The sequence below is a fragment of the Nerophis lumbriciformis genome, linkage group LG04 (assembly GCF_033978685.3).
Source record: "Nerophis lumbriciformis linkage group LG04, RoL_Nlum_v2.1, whole genome shotgun sequence".
NCBI lineage: Eukaryota > Metazoa > Chordata > Actinopteri > Syngnathiformes > Syngnathidae > Nerophis > Nerophis lumbriciformis.
The window spans coordinates 44,104,823-44,125,054 of record NC_084551.2 but is presented as its reverse complement, the minus strand read 5'-3'; the positions used below and the strand labels follow the sequence as shown (position 1 = coordinate 44,125,054).

General features: G+C 39.2%; 1 protein-coding gene across 9 annotated transcripts in view; it reads left to right on the top strand.

The window, feature by feature from the left end:
• Window positions 1-20,232, top strand: part of gabbr1a (gamma-aminobutyric acid (GABA) B receptor, 1a) — a 204,737-nt gene that overhangs the window by 171,672 nt on the left and 12,833 nt on the right. For all 9 annotated transcript variants that reach the window (XM_061955983.1, XM_061955960.1, XM_061955976.1 and 6 more), the window contains 2 exons: window positions 9,966-10,116; window positions 17,839-17,971. In XM_061955983.1, coding sequence (XP_061811967.1) covers window positions 9,966-10,116; window positions 17,839-17,971 — 284 coding nt within the window. The remainder of the gene's footprint in view (window positions 1-9,965; window positions 10,117-17,838; window positions 17,972-20,232) is intronic.

Here is a 20,232-nt window from a genome sequence, read left to right as displayed (position 1 = left end):
CCACCTGAGATTGCGTGGGAGGATAGGAGGAAAAAGTCTGTGTCGTGGGCGGGGCTAGAGTCCTTAGGGGCGGAGTCAGAGTCACTGGGGGCGGAAGTGACTGAGGTTGACAAAATCTACTTTTAGAAAAAAATGTCCTGATGGTATTTTACTTTTGGAAAAAAGTCTTTAGGAGGTGGCTGACAAAGGGAGACAGACGGAAAAAAAAGAAAATCCTGATCAGGGTCTTCCCTTGAAGACGCCGGCGGCATGATGTCATCGCCGCGCGCCGTTTCAGTGACGTCCTCTGAAGTGGGTGCAGCTTAATGCGGTTCGTTGTCTCAATGCAATAGACGGCTCCGGACAAAGGCGCAAAGGTAGGATTGGATTTATTAACATAAATCACCCAACTACCAAAACACAAACAACACAACAAAAAGGCAAGCGTGCCTAAAAAACGTGAAGCTAATACTTAGCAGAAGCTATCGCATGGATCATGAAAACTTACTTGGTCAGAACGTGACGTAAACAGTGTGACATAATCAATGAAGCCAGGCCGACTGACTGGCAAAGGTAACTTAAATAATGCCTCTGATTAGTGCTCGGGAAGCAGATGAGCGGGCGAGCACTAATCAGAGACAGGTGAACACAATAAGTCGCCATGGTGACAAAAACAAACAAGGAAGCCTAAACGGGAACTAAAGAAGTCCAAAACTAACAGTACATAACCAAACAAAACATGATCCGGACCACGGATCATGACAGAAACTGCATTTGTTGCCTGTCATTCACATTTCAGTTCCATCCATCCATCCATCCATTTTCTACCGGCAATTCCCTTCGGGGTTGCGGGGGGCGCTAGAGCCTATCTCAGCTACAATCGGGCGGAAGGCGGGGTACACCCTGGACAAGTCGCCACCACATCGCAGGGCCAACACAGATAGACAGACAACATTCTGTCTATCTGGGCCAATTTAGTGTTGCCAAACAACCTATCCCCAGGTGCATGTCTTCTGAGGTGGGAGGAAGCCGGAGTACCCGGAGGGAACCCACGCAGTCACGGGGAGAACATGCAAACTCCACACAGAAAGATCCCGAGCGCAGGATCGAACCCAGGACCTTCGTATTGTGAGGCAGACGCACTAACCCCTTTATCACCGTGCTGCCACATTTCAGTTCAGTTCATTTTTTTTATTTTTATGAATGAATAAATAAATGAACTGAACATTTCAGTTCAGTTCATTTATTTATTGAATTCATAAAAAATCAAACAAAGGAAGAAAAATACAATTAAACATAAAGTAAATTATGAATGAAAAGGAGCAGAAAGAAGTTAAAATACTATAGTAGATCCTCATACAATCATTTTATGAAACAACACATATGTTTTTAATTTAATTTTTAATACATTCTAATTTGTAAAAAAAAAAAAAAAAGGCGAGAGTCAGCGAACAATGGAGGTAATGGGGATTCAATCTATTTCCTCTATAAAACCATCCAATGTTTTATCTACACGCTGTAAGTTATGTATTAACAGGCACATTCATAAAAACATTTTTTTACGTATCATTTTTAGCATACTGCGGTAGATTGATTTCTCAGAGTTTATGTGAGCCATTAAAGACTACTTTGGGACAAATGATGAACCAGAATCTACCTTTATATATTATATACTTTTGAGGCCGAATATAAAGAGGATAAGCTACAAGTTTGAGAATCTGTGTGCTAATCAGATCCACCATGTAGCAGTATTGATAAGTGCTAAACAAGATATACAAACTACGAACATAAAAATAACAATTACTTACTGCACAATATCTGCTCTTACTGAGATGCTGATTGATTGGGAAGTTTATATATTCCTGTTTGGATGAAGAATTAATTATAATCCTCATGCAGGTAAAAAAACAAAAACAAAAGAAAAAAACAAGTGTCTTTTTGTCTTTCCCATCATCTCCAGGTTTGGGCTCAATGAATGAGAGGCATAATTTATAATCTAAAAACAACTTTCACCAACTCAAAGGCGATGCAGCAGCTCACCGCTCAGTATTTCAATATAGCAGCATAAGCTACTTAGCGTTCTGTGATCACAGCGCCTCTAAAAGTAGTGCCTCGGCGTTAGTGCTTATAATAACAATATTGCTAATAATTGATTAAAATCAAGTTATGACACGTAAACGGAGTACTGTTGGCGATTTTTGGATGATATTTGGGTGCAACAGAGCACTCCCATTAGCTGCATTGTTAGCCACCTCATACTAGCCGTATTTTATGAATTCGAATGCATAAAAATAAGATGTGTTCTTGTCTTACATAAGGATTGTGAATGATAGGCAACATTTTTAAAATTGTGCAATTCCCCTTTCACAATTATAATGTTATCTTCTGTTGTAATACCAACAATTGTTTTATACTGTTGTGGTATTTCCGATGGTAATGTTTTCTACTGTTATGGTAATAGCAATTGTTATGTACTGTTGCGGTATTACCGATGGTAATGTTTTCTACTTTTGTGGTATCAACAATGGCAATGTTTTCGACTGTAGCGCTACTAACAATTGTTATGTACTGTTGTGGTATTACCGCCGGTAATATTTGCTACAGATGTGGTATTAACAATCGTTACGTACTGTTGCGGTATTTCCGATGGTAATGTTTTCTACAGTTGCATTATAGATGGTAATGTTTTCTACTGTTGTCGTATTAACAATGGTAATGTTTCTTATTGTAGTGCAACAAACAATTGCGGTACTAAAAGTTGTTATGTGCTATTGTGGTAATACCGATAGTAATGTTTTCTCCTGTTGTGGTATTAGCAATTTTTATATTCTGTTGCAGTATTACCCATGGTAACATTTTCTACAGTTGTAGTATAGTAGATGGTAATGTTTTCTACTGTTGTGGTACAAACCCGAAAAGTTGGCACGTTGTGTAAATCGTAAATAAAAACAGAATACAATGATTTGCAAATCATTTTCAACTTATATTCAAGTGAATAGACTGCAAAGACAAGATACTGTACTTAACATTCGAACTGGAAAACTTAATTTTTTGCAAATATTAGCTCATTTGGAATTTGATGCCTTGCAACGTGTTTCAAAAAAGCTAGCACAAGTGGCAAAAAAGACTGAGAAAGTTGAGGAATGCTCATCAAACACTCATTTGGAACATCCCACAGGTTGGGGAGGAGATATTGCCCCAAGTGGAGGAGTTCAAGTACCTCGGAGTCTTGTTCACGAGTGAGGGAAGAGTGGATCGTGAAATCGACAGGCGGATTGGTGCGGCGTCTTCAGTAATGCGGACGCTGTATCGATCCGTTGTGGTGAAGAAGGAGCTGAGCCGGAAGGCAAAGCTCTCAATTTACCGGTCGATCTACGTTCCCATCCTCACCTATGGTCATGAGCTTTGGGTTATGACCGAAAGGACAAGATCACGGGTACAAGCGGCCGAAATGAGTTTCCTCCGCCGGGTGGCGGGGCTCTCCCTTAGAGATAGGGTGAGAAGCTCTGCCATCCGGGAGGAGCTCAAAGTAAAGCCGCTGCTCCTCCACATCGGACGTCACTTCCTGTCAATGAGAAAGGACGCAAAAGAAAAAGGCTCCGATTCTGCTACCGGAGTTTTTGTTAAATCTGAAGATTTTGACCACTGATTTGTGATCACAGCCACAGGAGAGTCACCTGGCATCTTCGATCTGATATTGGTCAGTTGAGAGGCACAGAAACGCTGAAATAAGGCGAGTTGGAAGAGCCGTTAGACTCAAGCCAACGGCGCCTTGCCGCAGTTCAAAGCGGTTGCCTGGCAACCGAAAGTTACGGCGAGTTTACAGCTGTTTTAAAGTGATTCCGACGTCGCAGAGTGATATAAGTTGACAGGCTGACACCCAAAATTGATCTCTGAACGGCGCAAGGTACGAAATTGTTGAAAAAACAAGTGAAAAGTACCGCAAGTTGCTAAAGAAGTAACTGCCGCTAAGACATAAGAGGCACTGACGTCATCGACTGCCGCGATGAAAAAAGGTAGAGGAAAGACTGAACAAGATTTGAGGCTGGACACAGGACATGATGGGATGCAAGAATGGATACAAAAAATACTCCATGATTTTAAAGAAGAAATGAAAGAAGAATGGAAGTACATGATGGAGGGATGGAAAGAAGAAATGAAAGAAGAACACAGACAAGATGTGAAAAGTCTGCGGCAGGGATGGAAAGAAGAAATGAAAGAAATGAAAGAAGAACACAGACAAGATGTGAAAAGTCTGCAGCAATGTATAGAAAGTCTGCAATCTCACAAAACCATCAGAAATAATGAAGCCACTGAAATGGGCAAACAAATGAAGATCCTTCAAGAAGACAACAACATGCTGAAGAATATCATAGATGGAATGGATCAGGATAAACGGATGAATGATATCATCGTGACAGGGCACCGAATTAAACCAAGATCCTATGCGAAAGCTGTGAATAATGAAGGTGAACCAGATGAAATGGATATGGTCTCAGCAGAACAGCAAGTGGTCAACTTTCTGCAATCAAAAGAAATTGAAATTGACATTAATACCATCGAAACATGCATCCCACTGAACGGAAGAAACAACAACGCCACTCCAGTCGTGCTCGTGAAACTTGTAAACAGAAAATCTAAAATGGCATTGCTGAGACAGGGAAAGAAGCTGAAGGGAACAAATGTGTACATGAATGAGCATCTCACAAAACGTAATGCTGGAATTGCCAAGAAAGCACGCGACTTGAGAAAGCAGGGAAAAATCCAGGGAACTTGGAGCGCCAACTGTAAAATCTACATCAAGCTGAATGGAGGTCCAGAAGCAAGAGTACTTGCTGTCCAAGACATCAAGGACCTGGACAATTTTTAAAGTTTACACAGCTTCCACAACAACGATGATAATGAACTCTGACAGAAAACAAGCACCTAAATTCAGCATCAACACTACTATGTTCCAAGGAACGACTAAACAAGAGGACCTAGATTCAGGATTGCATCCACCTACACTTATAGAGATTATTGAAACAACATCAAAGATTGTTGAACAAGAAAACATGGAACTAAAAAATTTCTGCAACAAAGATCATAAAAACCAGGATTTGGAAAATGATATAGATCCAGATACAAATTTTTTCTCCCACTTCAGTAATAATTGTTTTTATTATACAGATGATCAATATAACAGCAACATTAAATGTGATAACAAATTGTCAATTATTCATTTTAATAGCAGAAGCTTGTATGCAAACTACAACAATATTAAGAACTTTTTGGAACACATCAACGAACCCTTCAAAGTCATTGCTGTCACGGAAACATGGATTGATGATAAAAAAGGAATAGATTTTGATCTGGATGGATATGAACTAAACTACATCAACAGAAACAACAAAAATGGAGGAGGAGTAGCTGTGTACGTGATGAAGAACCTGAACTACAAAGTGGTAAAAAACATGTCATTTGCTATAGATAATATTTTAGAATGTATAACAATTGAAATATGTCAGGAAAAAAGCAAAAACATATTCATCAGTTGTATATATAGATCACCTAAGTCAAGTATAGAAACATTTGAAGAATGGATCAAGGCTACTTACATGGACAATGGGCAAAGAATAATTTTCCTATGTGGTGATTTTAATATTGACTTATTGAACCCTAACAAGCAAAAGTCTATTGATGACTTCATTGATACAATGTACAGCATCAGTTTATATCCTAAAATCACAAAGCCAAGCAGAATTACAGGACACTGTGCCACGCTTATTGATAATATTTTTACCAATGATTTTGATAATAACACTACAAGTGGTCTACTTATAACCGATGTTAGTGATCATCTGCCAGTTTTTATAATATATGATGGAAACTACAAGAAGAATATGGAAGACAAAAGGACATTTCGAAGACTGTGCACAGAGAAGAGGATGATTGCTTTCAAAATTGAGCTACAAAAGCAAGATTGGGACAATGTGTACAATGAAAATGAGGTTGATGAAGCATATGAACATTTCTTAAACAAGTTCATAATACTTTATAACAAACATTGTCCATGGATACAACTCAGTAATAAGCAGAGAAAGAATAATCAACCATGGATGACAAAAGGATTAAAAAATGCTTGTAAGAAGAAGAATACACTATATAGGAAATTTATAGCACAAAGAACTACAGAGGCAGAAATTAAATACAAAAAGTATAAAAACAAGTTAACATACATACTACGATTATGTAGAAAAGAATATTACAGTGAATTATTGGACAAGAACAAAACTAATATGAGAGCAACATGGGGCATCCTCAATAGCATTATTAAAAATGGCACTAAGAGGGACTACCCTCAATACTTCTTAGACGGAAATAAAAAAAATGACAACATAAAGGAAGTAGTTGAAAGCTTCAATAATTATTTTGTAAATATTGGACCAAAATTGGAAGAAAGGATTCCAGACCCAGTTTCAATTGAGGACTATAATGATACCATAGAGCGAAATCCCAACTCCATGTTCCTCAGTAATGTGACACAGGAGGAAATAGTTACAATCGTGAAAAAATGTAAATCCAAGACTTCAACTGATTGTAATGAAATTGATATGGAAACGATAAAAAAGGTTATTGAAGAGATTTCAGGACCATTAATGTATATTAGTAACCTATCATTTCAAACAGGTACATTTCCAAACAAAATGAAAATAGCTAAAGTTGCACCAATTTACAAGACTGGCGACAAACATCAATTTACAAACTATAGACCTGTTTCCTTACTTCCACAATTTTCTAAAATCATTGAAAAACTGTTCAATAACAGATTAGAGAGTTTCATAAATAAAAATAGAATACTCGAAGAAAATCAATATGGATACAGAGCTAATGTTTCAACTTCGATGGCTTTAATTGAAATTACAGAAGAAATTACCAATGCTATAGATAATAAAAAATGTGCGGCAGCAGTTTTTATGGATCTAACTAAAGCATTTGACACAATTAATCACAATATTTTAATCAAAAAACTAGAACGATATGGCATCAGAGGGTTAGTCTTAAACTGGATAAGAAGTTATCTAATGAACAGGAAACAATACGTGAAGGTAGGCGAACACACCTCTACAACGCTAAATATATCCTGTGGTGTACCTCAGGGATCAATACTAGGACCTAAATTATTCAATCTATATATAAATGACATTTGTAAAGTTACAAAAGATTTAAAGTTAGTATTATTTGCGGATGATACAACAGCGTTTTGTTCAGGAGAGAATACACAGAAGATACTACAAATAATAACAGAAGAAATTAACAAATTAAAAAGATGGTTTGACAAAAACAGACTATCGTTGAATCTCAGTAAAACTAAAATAATGCTATTTGGTAACAGTAGAAGAGAAAGTCAAACACAAATACAAATAGACGGAATAGAAATTGAAAGAGTAAATGAAACCAAATTTCTAGGTATAATGATTGATGATAAATTGAACTGGAAATCTCACGTAAAAAATATACAACATAAAGTAGCAAGAAACACGTCAATAATGAATAAAGCAAAACATGTTCTAGACAAAAAATCACTTCATATTCTCTACTGCTCACTAGTGTTACCATATCTGAGTTATTGTGCAGAAATATGGGGAAATAATTACAAAAGTACACTTCATTCATTAACGGTGTTACAAAAAAGATCAGTTAGAATAATACATAATGTTGGATATAGAGAACACACAAATCCTTTATTTATTGAATCAAAGATTCTGAAATTCTACGACATAGTGAATTTGCAAACAGCTAAAATTATACACAAAGCAAACTATAACCTGCTACCCAAGAATATACAACAATTCTTCTCAAAAAAAGAGGAGAAATATAATCTTAGAGAGAAATGTAATTTAAAACATTTGTATGCACGTACAACACTTAAGACCTTCAGTATATCAGTATGTGGAATTAAATTATGGAATGGATTAAGCAAAGCAATCAAACAATGTACTAATATGATCCACTTCAAGAAACTCTTCAAACTTAAAGTGTTTACAAAGTACAAAGAAGAAGAACCATGATAAACATTCTGAATTTATTTAACTCATCCATTCTTTCATTCTTTCACTCACAAAATAATCTTACTTATCTCAACATATGAAATGTAACTTACTTCACCAATTATTATTTATTTACTTATTTTATTGTGATTACTTATGGAGTATATTGTGAATAAATTGAGAACAGGAAGTGAACAAAAGTTTTAGCAACTGTCATGTAAAAGAAAAGGGGTAGGATTAAATAAGCTTTGCTTCTTCCTACTCCTTTTCGAACATGTTGAAAAGAGAAACTGGAGATTGTGATGTATCATGTTGTATACTTGCATGTTCGAAATAAACTCAAACTCAAACTCAAACTCAAACTCAAACATCGAGAGGAGCCAGATGAGGTGGTTCAGGCATCTGGTCAGGATGCCACCCGAACGCCTCCCTAGGGAGGTGTTTAGGGCACGTCCGACCGGTAGGAGGCCGCGGGGAAGACCCAGGACACGTTGGGAAGACTATGTCTCCCGGCTGGCCTGGGAAAGCCTCGGGGTCCCACAGGAAGAGCTGGACGAAGTGGCTGGGGAGAGGGAAGTCTGGGCTTCCCTGCTTAGGCTGCTGCCCCCGCGACCCGACCTCGGATAAGCGGAAGAAGATGGATGGATGGATGGATGGCACAGGTGAACAGGCTAATTGGGAACAGGTGGGTGCCATGATTGGGTATAAAAGCAGCTTCCATGAAATGCTCAGTCATTCACAAACGAGGTTGGGGTGAGGGTCACCACTTTGAACAAATGTTTGAGCAAATTGTCGAACAGTTTCAGAACAACATTTCTCAATGAGCTATTGCAAGGAATTTTAGGGATTTCACCATCTACGGTCCATAATATCATCAAAAGGTTCAGAGAATCGAAGAAATCACTGCACGTAACATTGAATGCCCGTAACCTTCGATCCCTCAGGCGGTACTGCATCAAAAAGCGACATCACCTGTAAAGGATATCACCACATGGGTTCAGGAACACTTCAGAAAACCACTGTCAGTAACTACAGTTCGTCACTACATCTGTAGGTGCAAGTTCAAACTCTGCTATGCAAAGCGAAAGCCATTTATCAACAACACCCAGAAACGCCGCCGGCTTCGCTGGACCCGAGCTCATCTAAAATGGACTGATGCAAAGTGGAAAAGTGTTCTGTGGTCTGACAAGTCCACATTTCAAATTGTTTTTGGAAACTGTGGACGTCGTGTCCTCCGGAACAAAGAGGAAAATAAATAAAAGAAAGAAAAAACAAGTTTCTCAGTTCGAACATTAAATATCTTGTCTTGCTATTTGAATATAAGTTGAAAATAATTTGCAAATCATTGTATTCTGTTTTAATTTACGAATTACACAACGGGCCAACTTCACTGGTTTTGGGTTTTGTATTAACAGTGGTACTAACAATTGTTATGTACGGTACTGTTGCGGTATTACCGATAGTAATGTTTTCTACTTGTGTGATAGCAATTGTTATATTCTGTTGCGGTATCACCGATGGTAATGTTTTCTACTGTTGTGGTATTACAAATAGTAATGTTTTCTGCTGTTGTGGTATTAACAATAGTAATATTTTCTACTGTCTTGGTATTACCGACGGTAATGTTTTCTACTGTTGCGCTACTAACAATTGTTATGCACTGTTGTGGTATTACCGATAGTAATGTTTTCTACTCGTGTGATATTAGCAATTGTTATATTCTGTTGCGATATTACCGATGGTAATGTTTTACTACAGTTGTAGTATTATAGATGGTAATGTTTTCTACTGTTGTGGTTTTACCAATAGTAATATTTTCTACTGTTGTGATATCAGCAATTGTTATGTACTGTTGTGGTATTAACGATGGTTGGTTTTACTGTGTTGGGATTACCACGGATAATGTTTACTACTCTTGTTGTAATAAGAATATAATGGTAATGTGTTTCCTTTCAGGGGCGGGGCCACCAGCGGACCGGACCGTGGTGAAAGAACAGTACCGCTTCTTGTCGCAGAAGCTGTTTGCCGCTGTGTCGGTATTCGCCGGCCTGGGCATCCTGCTGGGCATCGTGTGTCTGACCTTCAACATCTACAACGGCAACGTGCGGTAAGAACGGACGGTAGATGTCTAAGATGTGCCAGTTTGAGAGGCTGCTGCGGGGTCCTGCAGGATGTGATGCTAGTCAAAGTTGGGGTAAAAGAAGTACTGAGCAGAGATCCAACCTCATTTCAATCCATTGTTGACCTCAGAGTTCACAAACTAGCGGCTAGCTTCAGTGTGGCTGAGCTAGTATTGAGCGGCCCCAGACTGAAATCTTTTTTTTTTTAATGCCTTTTGAAGACCGTAGGACTTGTGGTTGTAATCCACGTGGGCTTCCTGACATGCTATATTTATGTTTGACCTGGTCAGAGCCGTCTCAGGTCCAATAAGTGGGTAAGCTCATCAGAAGCTTTCAGGAGTTTCTTCCTCCAGAGGACCCCCCCCCCCCCCCCGGCTTTGATGAGATTTCACACACAATTTCACACAAGAAGCAGCTCGACAGGCCGGAATCAGTCGGATCAAATCGGATGTTTCCATTAGGCTGCTCCGAGTTTAAACACGCACACAGACGGCGATCAATTTAACCAATTGGACAGTTTAAGCTTGTCAGAAATGGTTATGTGGTCTAATGACGCTAATTTGTGACATGTTTACAGACCTGATTGCCTGCAGTCTCAGGTCTCTATGGAAAAGTATTTTGCTAGGTTTAGGTCTGGACTCTGTGATGGTCTATGTATGTATGAAAATAATCATAATTTCGCCTACACCCGTGGTTCTCGAGCTGTTTTCATCAGAATAACACTTGGCTCTCCATGTACCAACATTAAAATACAGTAGCGTAGTAGGCCCTAGTATTCATTAAAAACAAGATGTTTCATTTCACTAATATATAATTTTGGCCACTGTAACATCACACACAGTTTAAACGGTAACACTGAATATAGGAAAATAAAACATTGTACTTTAATCAAGTGATTCTTTGGCGTACCACGAGATGGAATCAGCGTACCACAGTTTGGGAATCACTGGCCGAGACCACTCTCACAAAAAATAAGTCATCAGGAAAGAAAAAGGTCCAGATCTTTACCGCGCCACCTGCAGAGTTGTATCGTGGTCGCTTAGCATGATGGCTGCAACACTTTCACCAACTGACCTAAACTTGATTGCTTTGTTGAGTAACTTTTAAATTACATCAAATCAATAATAAATGCATGATGCATTGAGGGAAACAGTGTAGTAATAGTGGTCTAAAACGAGGCCTTTGCAGTCATCGCAGAAAAAACTATTTGCTTAGTTTAATCCAGGCCAGTGTGAGGCATGCAATGCCCTCTCCTGGGAGACGCAGCAGCTTGAGAAAAATAAAGAACTGTCCCTTTTTCAAACTGCTTTGCTAACATCAGTTATGTTTAAGGGTAAGATGAATTTAAAAGTTGGTACAGTGAGAGAATAAACCCAGTGCTCGTCAACCAAGGGACAGTTCAGTTCAGTTCAGTTGCAGATCTTAATTTCCCTTGGGGATTATTAAAGTATTTCTGATTAAAAGTTGGGACCGGCCAGCATATTTGTCAAAGATTCTCTAAAACAGCACAGCAATGGATCTTTGACTGTTTTTGCAGTAGTCCTTAACACATCAGAACACTTCTGTCATTTAGAGGATCCTTGACTGTTTTTGTAGTCGTCTTTAAAAATATCAGAGCACTCCTGTCATAGAGAGGATCTTTGACTAGTGTTTTTGCAGTAGGTCCTTAAAAATAACAGAGCACTCGTGTCATATAGAGGACCTTTGACTGTTTCGCAGTAGTCCTTAAAACATTCCTGTTATATAAAGGATCTTTGACTAGTGTTGTTACAGTAGTCCTTAATAACATCAGATCACCCTTGTTATGTAAATGATCTTTGACTGTTTTTGCTGTAGTTTTTTAAAAACATCAGATCACTTCTGTCATATAGAGGATCTTTGACTAGTGTTTTTGCAGTAGTCCTTAAAAACGGCACAGCAATTCTGTCATATAAAATATCTTTGACTATTGTTTTTGCAGTACGTCCTTAAAAACATCAGAAAAATGGATCTTTACCAGTGTTTTTGCAGTAGTCCTTAAAAACATTAGATCACTCTTTGTCATATAGATGATCTTTGACTGTATTGCAGTAGTCCTTAAAAACATTAGATTAATCTTGTCATAGAGGATCTTTGACTGTTTTTGCAGTAGTCCTTAAAAACATTAGATCACTCCTGTAATATTGAGGATCTTTGACTGTTTTTGCAGAAGTCATTAAAACATCAGAACACTTCTGTCATATGAATATATTTGACTATTATTTTTGCAGTAGTCCTTAAAAACATCAGAACACTCCTGCTGTATCGAGGATCTTTGACTGTTTTGCAGTAGTCCTTAAAAACATCAGATCACTCTTGTCATATAGAGGATATTTGACTGTCTTTGCAGTAATCTTTTAAAACATCGGATCACTTCTGTCATATAGATGACTTTGACTGGTGTTTTTGCAGTGGATTCTTAAAAACAGCAGATCCATCAATCAATCAATCAATGTTTATTTATATAGCCCTAAATCACAAGTGTCTCAAAGGGCTGCACAAGCCACAACGACATCCTCGGTACAAAGCCCACATAAGGGCAAGGAAAAACTCACCCCAGTGGGACGTCAATGTGAATGACTATGAGAAACCTTGGAGAGGACCGCATATGTGGGTAACCCCCCCCCCTCTAGGGGAGACCGAAAGCAATAGATGTCGAGTGAGTCTGACATAATATTGTGAGAGTCCAGTCCATAGTGGATCCAACATAATAGTAAGAGTCCAGTCCATAGTGGGGCCAGCAGGACATCATCCCGAGCGGAGACGAGTCAGCAGCGCAGAGATGTTCCCAGCCAATGCACAGGCGAGCGGTCCACCCCGGGTCCCGACTCTGGACAGCCAGCACTTCATCCATGGCCACCGGACCTGTGCCCACCCCTCCTCCACAAGGGATAGAGGGGAGCAGAGGAGAGAAGAAAAGAAACGGCAGATCAACTGGTCTAACAGGGGGGCTATTTAAAGGCTAGAGTATACAAATGAGTTTTAAGATGGGACTTAAATGCTTCTACTGAGGTAGCATCTCTAATTGTTACCGGGAGGGCATTCCATAGTACTGGAGCCCGAATAGAAAACGCTCTATAGCCCGCAGACTTTTTTTGGGCTCTGGGAATCACTAATAAGCCGGAGTTCTTTGAACGCAGATTTCTTGCCGGGACATATGGTACAATGCAATCGACAAGATAGGACGGAGCTAGACCGTGTAGTATTTTATACGTAAGTAGTAAAACCTTAAAGTCACATCTTAAGTGCACAGGAAGCCAGTGCAGGTGAGCCAGTATAGGCGTAATATGATCAAACTTTCTTGTTCTTGTCAAAAGTCTAGCAGCTGCATTTTGTACCAACTGTAATCTTTTAATGCTAGACATAGGGAGACCCGAAAATAATACGTTACAGTAGTCGAGACGAGACGTAACGAACGCATGAATAATGATCTCAGCGTCGCTAGTGGATAAAATAGAACGAATTTTAGCGATATTACGGAGATGAAAGAAGGCCGTTTTAGTAACACTCTTAATGTGTTAAAGGAGAGAGTTGGGTCGAAAATAATACCCAGATTCTTTACTGATTCGCCTTGTGTAATTGTTTGGTTGTCAAATGTTAAGGTGGTATTTTTAAATAAATGTCGATGTTTAGCAGGACCGATAATCAGCATTTCCGTTTTCTTGGCGTTGAGTTGCAAGAAGTTAGCGGACATCCATTGTTTAATTTCATTAAGACACGCCTCCAGCTGACTACAATCCGGCGTGTTGGTCAGCTTTAGGGGCATGTAGAGTTGGGTGTCATCAGCATAACAATGAAAGCTAACACCGTATTTGCGTATGATGTCGCCTAGCGGCAGCATGTAAATGCTAAAGAGTGCAGGGCCAAGAACCGAACCCTGAGGAACTCCGCACGTTACCTTAACATAGTCCGAGGTCACATTATTATGGGAGACGCACTGCATCCTGTCAGTAAGATAAGAGTTAAACCACGACAAAGCTAAGTCTGACATACCAATACGTGTTTTGATACGCTCTAATAAAATATTATGATCGACGGTATCGAAAGCAGCGCTAAGATCAAGAAGCAGCAACATAGATGACGCGTCAGAATCCATCGTTAGCAGTAGATCATTAGTCATCTTTGCGAGGGCTGTCTCCGTAGAGTGATTTGCCCTGAAACCGGATTGAAAAGGTTCACAGAGATTGTTAGATACTAAGTGTTCATTTAGCTGCTGTGCGACAATTTCTTCGAGGATTTTCGAAATAAAGGGAAGGTGGGACACCGGTCGGTAGTTTAGCATGAGGTCAGGATCAAGGTTAGGTCTTTTGAGCAGAGGATGAATAACCGCTTTCTTGAATGCTAGGGGAACAGTGCCAGAGGAAAGTGATAAGTTTATAATATTTAGCACTGATGGACCTAATAATACAAAAAGCTCCTTGATAAGTTTCCCAGGAAGTGGGTCAAGTAAACATGTTGTTTGTTTTATCCCACTTACACGCCGTAATAGTTCCTCTAATGTTATTTCATCAAAAAGAGAGAGACTATTTTGTATTGCAGTATCCGTCGTAGATACAGTTGTATCTGTGTTAATAGAACCCAGTTGTAGCTGGGATGCGTTGTCTTTAATCTCTTTTCTAATGAGTTCAATTTTCTTATTAAAGAAATTCATAAAGTCATCTGCCGAGTGGGTGGAGCTATTGGGAGGAGTCCCTTGTTGGGTTAGCGATGCTACTGTACTAAACAAAAATTTAGGGTCGTTTTTGTTGAGGCGGATGAGATTTGAGTAATATTTAGCTTTAGCTAAGGTAAGCATGCGTTTATACGGGTGTAGAATATTGTTGACCTGCGTTTTTTTTGTATGTCCTTAAAAACAGTAGAACATTCCTGTTGTCTAGAATATCTTTGACCAGTGTGAAAATATTGTGTTAGATTGGATGTATAGCTTTATTTATGACTACATGATTCATTTGGTGTAGTAAACATGTGAAAGTGGGAGTCCAGCATTGACAGTGTTCACTTAATAAAAATAAAAAGTCAAGAGATAAGACTTCTGGTCCTTTGGTCTCTGAACATTTGCCCCCCAGAACAATTTAGTTGAAGAGCCCTTAAATTTGTAATGTAATTTGTAATTTCCCAAAATATGCGACACTTTCATCGATTCGTTTAATTTAACCTTGTTGTTGATACTGTTCTGTTGAGCAACTTTCATACAAGGAGGATGCCCAGGGGGATACACTGTGGCTGTTTACAACAATGCAATAGGAAGATTCTCACTTTGTTTGCTTAGTTGAATCAATTTTTCAGCAGGAATGTCGACGTTGCTGGCTGACTCTGCGGGAGTTTGATTAGCAGTCTGCCTTCCTTAAATTAACAGCAAACAATATAGTTTGCTCCTTTAGTTTGGCGCACTCGGTTGTTTATACTTTGTAATATGCCCCAAAATGCACCAAGAAAGCCAGCTGCTGCTCTTGCATGGCAATGTGCAATATTTTCTTTTAGTGTGCTGATAATCCTGCATTCTTGCTATGTAACGGAATTAAAGCTGTTTCGCAGGTAGCCAATGTTGATGCAGGGCCAGCGCCAAAGTGCGTGCGTGCAGACACATTAGACCAGGGGTGTCCAAGCATTTTCCATTGAGGGCCGCACACTGAAAAATGAAAGCATGCAGGGACCTTTTTGATATTTTTCATTTTCAAAACCATAAGGGCTTCCCTCAATTTTGGTGACAGGGACTTAAAAGGGTCGCAGTCATTAAAGTGTTAAAAATAAGTCATTAACATTTAAGTAGCTATAGAGCAGGGCTATTCAACTACGTTTGTATATAATAAAGAGGGCCGCAGTTTCAAGAGCCCAAGGGTTCAGGGGCCAGACATTGAAATGTGGATGTTTCATCAGAAAGTGCCTCCGCAGGTTATATTTATTTGAGACTGTGTTTACTTAATTGCAAAGTAAACACATCGGCTTTCACATCGGCTTTCACACCGCACTGTCAATAAATCCATTATTCTGCCCTCGCTACTCAATTCTAGCATGTGCAGCTTGTTAACAGTATGAAGAAACAGAAGCTCCAGTTTTTTCCTTAGTTTTATTTCTTTACACTTCTTCCTTCATTTAGGAGTGTAAGACTGAAAATATAAAGATAAAATAAACATAAAAGTATTACGTCCATTGTATATTTTACATAAATAAAATAGAAGGTTTAGTGTTAATATATTCACACAATAAACTACAAATGTTTACACATACTTACTCGAATAACTCGAGTAATTCGATTACAAAATATATACGAGGAATTTTCGCTGTGTCGAGGTGTCGTTAAGTTGTTTTTTTTACGGCATTTTGCCTCGTTAAGGCCATGTCACAGAACACAAATACTTAATATCAATCAATCAATCAATCAATCTTTATTTATATAGCCCTAAATCACAAGTGTCTCAAAGGGCTGCACAAGCCACAACGACATCCATAATAAACGCATACTTATCTCTGCGTTTAGGCCTCTTGTCCAAACGCAGACGCATACTTTTGTCCTTAAAAACGTAGACCAAAGTGGAAAGATCCAAAACTCTCCACTTGAGACTTGTGATGACATCACGGCTGTACGCTGTCACTTCCAAGCTCAACAACACTGCCTTGCTGCCTTTAAACACATTGTAAGAGGACTAATGTATGTTTGAAAGTAAACATGCTGCTATTTTAGGATCTCCGTCATTAAAGTGTTAAAAATAAGTCATATATATATATATATATTTTTTTTTACATTCAACATGTAAATATCTATAGATCAACTTCCGATCTATCCGTTGCCATGAAGTTTTACTTTTTCTATAATGTTGTTTGCCCATTTTTTCAAAGAAACCCCATTTTACCTGGCAAAAACTAAATATGCAATGTTTTCCCTAAGACATTTTTCAAAATGCAATAGTTGATGTGAAGTAATTGGGGCCTTCAATATGTAAATAATTCATAACAACATTGCTTTTGATTCATTAATATTTTTTCAACAAAGACAGTTTAAAAAAAATCTGACTAAAGGTTTTGGGCCTCCACTCATAAAAGTGTTTAAAATAAATCATATATGAATATATATTATTATTTTTACTTTCAAGGTTTAAATCTCGAGATCAGTGATTTGTACATGGGCTCCGTCTAGTGGTACATCAAAGAATCACTTGATTAAAGTACAGTGTTTGATTTTCCTATATTCAAACACAGTGTAACTCTTCAAACTGTGTGTAATGTTACATTGGCCAAAAATATTAAACATACTTGTTAAATAAAACCTCTGCCTTGAGTTTAATGAATACTTAGGCCTACTACGCTACTGCATTTTAATGTTGGACGTTACGCTGGAACTCGGAGAGCCAAGTGTTTTGTAATATGGTACATGGTGAAAAAAGATTGACAACTATTGCTTTAGATAATCTACAGAGCAATCCGTCAATAAGTTTGTATTATTTTTTTCCATCAATGACAGTTTCAAAGTAAAAAACAGCCAGCATGGCAGCTTTGCGTTATTTAAATATTGCAACATTTTCTCCTTACATTACACATTTGCTCTTTTATTCCAATGTGTCTGTTTTTTTTGTTATAGTATTTTTTAAAATGGCCTGCCGGCCGCACTTTGGTCCGCCCTGCATTATACAGTAAGAAACAATATGGTGCTTTTCTGTTCACACCTCGGATTGTCTCGTATGTTTCTCCATCAGCTACATCCAGAACTCCCAGCCCTACCTGAACAACATGACGGCAGCGGGCTGCATGATGGCGCTTGCTGCCGTCTTCCCGCTCGGCATCGACGGCCACCACGTACACCGCTCGCAGTTCCCCGTTGTCTGCCAGGTAACGCCAAATAATGTATTACTATAATATGATATTGTCATTATGCAGGTGTACAAGTCATTTAAAAAGCATGATGTCATTCAATGAGAATATTAGGTATTTTAATGCAAAACTCGTAAAAAGCTTTACGGCTGATAAAATACAAAAATCTGAAGGCTTGAATGTTCGACTTACTGGAATTAATGCTTCCAACGCCGTCATTGGCATACAACAAAATACTAAATAAAAATCCCATCCAAGGCCTGCAACTTGCTGATTTCCCCGAGTGTTTTATTGGAACATTCACTTGGCTCTGTAAAAAAGTACAAACATAATAAAAGTCCAAAGTCTGAATTGCTTTAGCACTCAAATCAGCCTTTGCTTTCTTTGGGATCTCCAACCTGAGCGTGTAATTACTGAGCCATCTTTGGGCCAATGAGAGCAGATGCTTCATATCCAAAAGTGTAATATTCATGCGCACACGCTGCACCAAAAGGACATCTCTCTGCTCTTAAATTATCATTGACTTTTTTTCATTATTAGATTTGATTGTTAATAAAGGCCAGTCAGTGACTGATGCATGTGAGCCACCAGGCAGGAATTACTTTTTAACAGTGGAGGAAGATTTCTATACTACTATAATATTATACTACCACTACAATATTATATTACTATACTATTATACTACTACAATATAATTATATTATACTGCCACTACAATATTATATTACTATATACGACTACTATATTATTATGCAATTATACTACTACTATATTATTTTGCTACTATACTACTATACGACTACTATATTACTATACAATTATACTACTCCTATATTATTTTGCTACTATACTATTATACTACTACTATATCATTATACAACTACTATATCCTTATAATACTATACTATTGTACTACTACTATACTATTATTCTACTACTATAATATTATACCACTATACTATTATTGTGACGATATTGTTGCCTGGATCATGTTTTGTTTTAGTTTAAGACTCCCTTAGTTCTGTTTCAGCACCCCTGGGTTTGTGTTTCTCGGTTGCCATGGGTGCTGATTATTTTCACCTGCCTCTGATTAATGTTCGGGACGCTCACCTGCTCCCGGGCACTAATCAGAGAGCCTTTTATTCTTGCCTTTCGCCACACTCGGACTGCCGTCTTGTTTGCTTTATGCGACAAGTTACGTTGGTGATTATTGCTTCCTTGTTCCATGCTAAGCTTTTCCTTTAGCTTACCATACCTTCCCGTGCTATCAGCACGCTTCCTGTATTTTTGTATTCCTGCCTGACTGATTTATGGAAAATAAAAAATGTTCCGACCTGCACACTGCTTTCGGAGGTCCTTCTGCATCTTGGGGAAACGATCCGCGCATTAACATGCGACCCAGCTGCAACAGAAAACAGCCAGCAAAAAGTTTTCCCGCAGTGGACATGGAGGAACTGGACGAGGAGACTTGGATGTAGCTAAGGGCGATGGAAGCGGAGACCCTCCGCTATTCTCCCGAGGAGATCGATGGTCTGATGTGGGGTCCCGAGGGTTCGCTGGTCCCCATCTGTTTGGCCCGGGGACATCGTCACACCGCCTTCTCAGACGCGCCAGTGAATGCGTTGACTCGCTGACAGGACGCGCCGACCCCTCAAGCTCCTCCTCCGGATCCAAGCAAGCTGCAAACAGACTTGTCTTCCTCGCCGCTGATGTTTGGTAATCCCATTCATCATTTTGCCAAACATTTCACTGCTTGGGCTGTTAGCGAGATCAGTACGCGACCCGATGACGTCAGACTACTGGCGCATTGGGATGACGTCACGCAGCAAGGTTTTTTTCCTACCTCATTCTGTCAGCCTTCCTCAAAAAACATTATGTTTATGGATAAAGACAATGACATTTTTTTTTCTGATTCATTCCTGAGGGGGTGGGCTAGGGCTCGTAGCTGTGCAACAGAGGAGGCTGGACCCCCGCCGCCTGTCCTGCCTTCTGTGCCTGCCTCCTCTGCCTGCCTCACTTGCAGCTCCAGCGCAGCGATAGTCCGGGAACCCTCCAGAGAAGTACAGCGCAGCTTGGATGGAGGATTGGTACCAGAAGGTGCTGAGGGAGATGCAGTTGGAGGAACAATCCCGCTCGGCAGTGGGCCTGCAGACTCCACTATCCTCTCCATATCCTGCTGTGCAGCCGCCGCCATCTTCTCAGTCTCCTGCTGTGCGACCTTCTTTGCCTGTACCTCGGCATTCGCCTTCTCAACGGCCATGGATGTGGCTGTTTCGTGG